The sequence below is a fragment of the Bos indicus genome, chromosome 4, assembly GCF_029378745.1.
Source record: "Bos indicus isolate NIAB-ARS_2022 breed Sahiwal x Tharparkar chromosome 4, NIAB-ARS_B.indTharparkar_mat_pri_1.0, whole genome shotgun sequence".
Taxonomy (NCBI): domain Eukaryota; kingdom Metazoa; phylum Chordata; class Mammalia; order Artiodactyla; family Bovidae; genus Bos; species Bos indicus.
Window position 1 is genome coordinate 106,813,003 of NC_091763.1, and position 2,901 is coordinate 106,815,903.

The 2,901-nt window shown below is 42.9% G+C and overlaps 1 protein-coding gene across 1 annotated transcript; it reads right to left on the reverse strand.

Moving 5' to 3' along the window:
• Window positions 1-567: 567 nt before the first annotated feature.
• Window positions 568-1,505, reverse strand: LOC109558006 (olfactory receptor 9A2-like). The gene is given in 2 exon segments (XM_019959495.2): window positions 568-1,191; window positions 1,194-1,505. Coding segments are annotated over 2 exon segments (936 nt in total).
• Between the last annotated feature and the right edge of the window lie 1,396 nt (window positions 1,506-2,901).

A 2,901-nucleotide genomic window follows, 5' to 3' on the forward strand; every position in this document is an offset into this window, starting at 1 on the left:
TGTGGCAAAATGGCTATATCATGTGTACTTATTGGTAGCAAGGAGTCCAGGAAAATATGAAAGAAACAGAGACAAAGAGAAACAGGATATTTTAAAACTTACAGCCATCTTGTCAAGAAATTTCACAAAAGTATAGGAAAAGAACTAGGAAGAGCTTATGAAGAACAAAGTGCACATCTCTGCCTTTGAATTCATTATCCATCCATCTCACCCCTCACACGCCCATTTCATTACTTCCCCAGGAAACACATTTTCAAGATGAATTATAAACCAGTATGGGTCCAATAGAACATTTATGAAAATGTATGCTTTTCTTTTTTCTAGGTCTTCCCACATCCTCCAAATATACTTTCTTGAGTTCACAGGGGAAGCAAATAGAAGCAGACACTGTGAGTTTCTAGTGAGTACAGCTTGGATATCATTTCTGCATTCCTTCTACTTCCATGGCCTGATCAGGAGGTGTACATTGTATTTTATTTTTGGAATAGGGACAATGGTAAGGGTAGCATTTTCTAGATAGCTGACTCATCTAAAGTCAAGATCATACCATCTAAATTGAGAGAAGAGTTAATCCTTGAGGAGTTGACAGCAGCGTTTCACTCCATCTCGAAGGGCCTCTTTGACTTTGTCATTCCGGAGAGTGAAGATGAAAGGGCTCAGGAAAGGGGTTAAAACAAAAATCAACAGGGAGACTATCTTATTGTACTCAGCAGCCTGCGTTTGTTTGGGTTTCACATAGAGGAACAAGCAGCTGCCATAGCCGATGACAACAAAGGTGAGGTGGGAGGCACACGTAGAGAAGGCTTTCCTGCGGCCAGAGGCAGTGGGCATCTTGAGGATGGTGGAGGTGATGTAGATGTAGGAGACAATTGTTGGAACCAGTGAACCAATGACAATGAAAACAGCCATTAAAAACAGAACAAACTCTGTGAAAAGAGTGTCACCACACGAAAGTTTGAGCAACTGACCTCGGTCACAATAAAAATGGTCTAACATGTTTGATTTGCAGAAGGTAAACTGAAATGTGGCATAGACTGGCCAGATTTCGGAAAGGAACCCAAACACCCATGACCCAGTCACCACCGAGATGCAGGTGTGGCTGTTCATAATGGTATTGTACCTCAAAGGGTTACAGACGGCCACGTAACGGTCCACAGCCATCACTCCCAACAGTGCAAACTCTGTGGTCCCCAGAGCAAGGTACAGGAAGAGCTGGGTGACACATGCAGTCAGAGACACTGCATCCCAGGGAGCAGCAGCCCCCAGAGCATCATGGGGATGATTATAGATGTTGCCAGCATTTCCACGGCAGAGAGATGACCAAGGAAGAAATACATGGGGGAATGTAGATGTTTATCAACACAGATAATCACAATGATGATGGTGTTCCCCATTATTGTCACTGAGTAGAAGAGAAAGAATATAGCAAAAAGAATGTGATGTAGTTCTTGGGACCCAGGGAACCCTAAAAGGTAGAATTCCGTGGCACTTGAGTGATTGCTCATATTTCAGTCCTTGTTTCTGCTCCTTGGGAAACCTAGAGATCAAAAGATAAGAAACGCTGTTCCACAAGGTCTTGCTCTCAAGAGAGAAGGACAGTCTATTTTGAGGAACCATTTCCAATCTGGGGACCAGGTGAGGTGCCCCTGTGAGGATGTTCTGCACAAAGTCAGACCTAAATGTTGTCACCTCCGGTCCAGCTGAAGTTCACTGCCTGGAATGGATGAAGATAGCATCCTCTCCACGTGTGTGAAGAACACCTCTCTTGTCCTTTTTCCCCACTAGATGTGCATTTTCACAGGTTAAGACCTTAAAAATTGGCCCGTTATGATGCTGAGTCAGTCCCTTAGATCCAGGGTTTGTTCTTTTCTCTTAGCTTACCTGTAGCAGATGATATAGTGACATTCCAGAGAATGTTCAAAAGAGTGAATTTTATCCCACCCTTCACCCTGGTGCGTATTACAGAGACCCCCTAGGGTTCAGCAGAAGAGAGGCAGAGGGTCCCAGAGCACCATCTCTGCTTTCCCCAGATTTTAAGATCTCTATGTTACAAATCAGGTAGTATTCCAAATGGAAACTCTGGAGCTTCAGATGATTTCCCTTTGCAGATTCAATCTTCTCTTACACCATCCCCCCTCCCCGTCCCGCAAAAGTCTTGACAGGAAAGAAAGATGGTACCTGACTTCCACAAGTTTAGGTCCAAGGTGCTCAGTACTCAGGTTGCCTGGATGTCTGCCCCCCACTTTGTCTATCCCACCATGCTAATTTCATCTCCTCAGAGGACTCTTTCCATTCACCTTCCCCAAAACCTGAAAGACCTGTTCATTCCTGACAGTTAGCTTTCTTCATAGCGCTTATTACTATCTGACATTATGTCATACATTCAATTTCTTACTTCACTTCTTCACTTAACATTAAACAAACGCTGCAGTGAACACAGCAGACTAAAAATCCCTGTGTGGTGCTTATGTTCAAGGAGAGAAAGAAAGCTATTCCATAAACAAGTATATAAAATAGTTCATCCATCATGTGATAAAAAATGAAACAAGGAAGCAGGAGAGGAAATTCATTTATTTTGTTGAACTATGATACTGGAATGTAAACTCCAAAGAGGCAAGAAATGTCCTCTGTATATATTATAGATATATATATATAGATATATAAACATTCTGGAGCCAAATAAATGCTGAAAAATTTGACAAATGATGAGTGAATGGGCACAGTCTTTATGACTGAATACCACATGGTCCTGGCCAGGGTAGTAAGGCCGCAGCTCTGAGATCCTACTGTTCTCGGATTGCCTTTGCTCCTTACATTACCTTTTTCCCTTCCTCTCATCCCCTCCTGAGACTTCCCCAATACCTCTGTAAATCTTTCACTGATGGGAATCCAGGCTTCAAA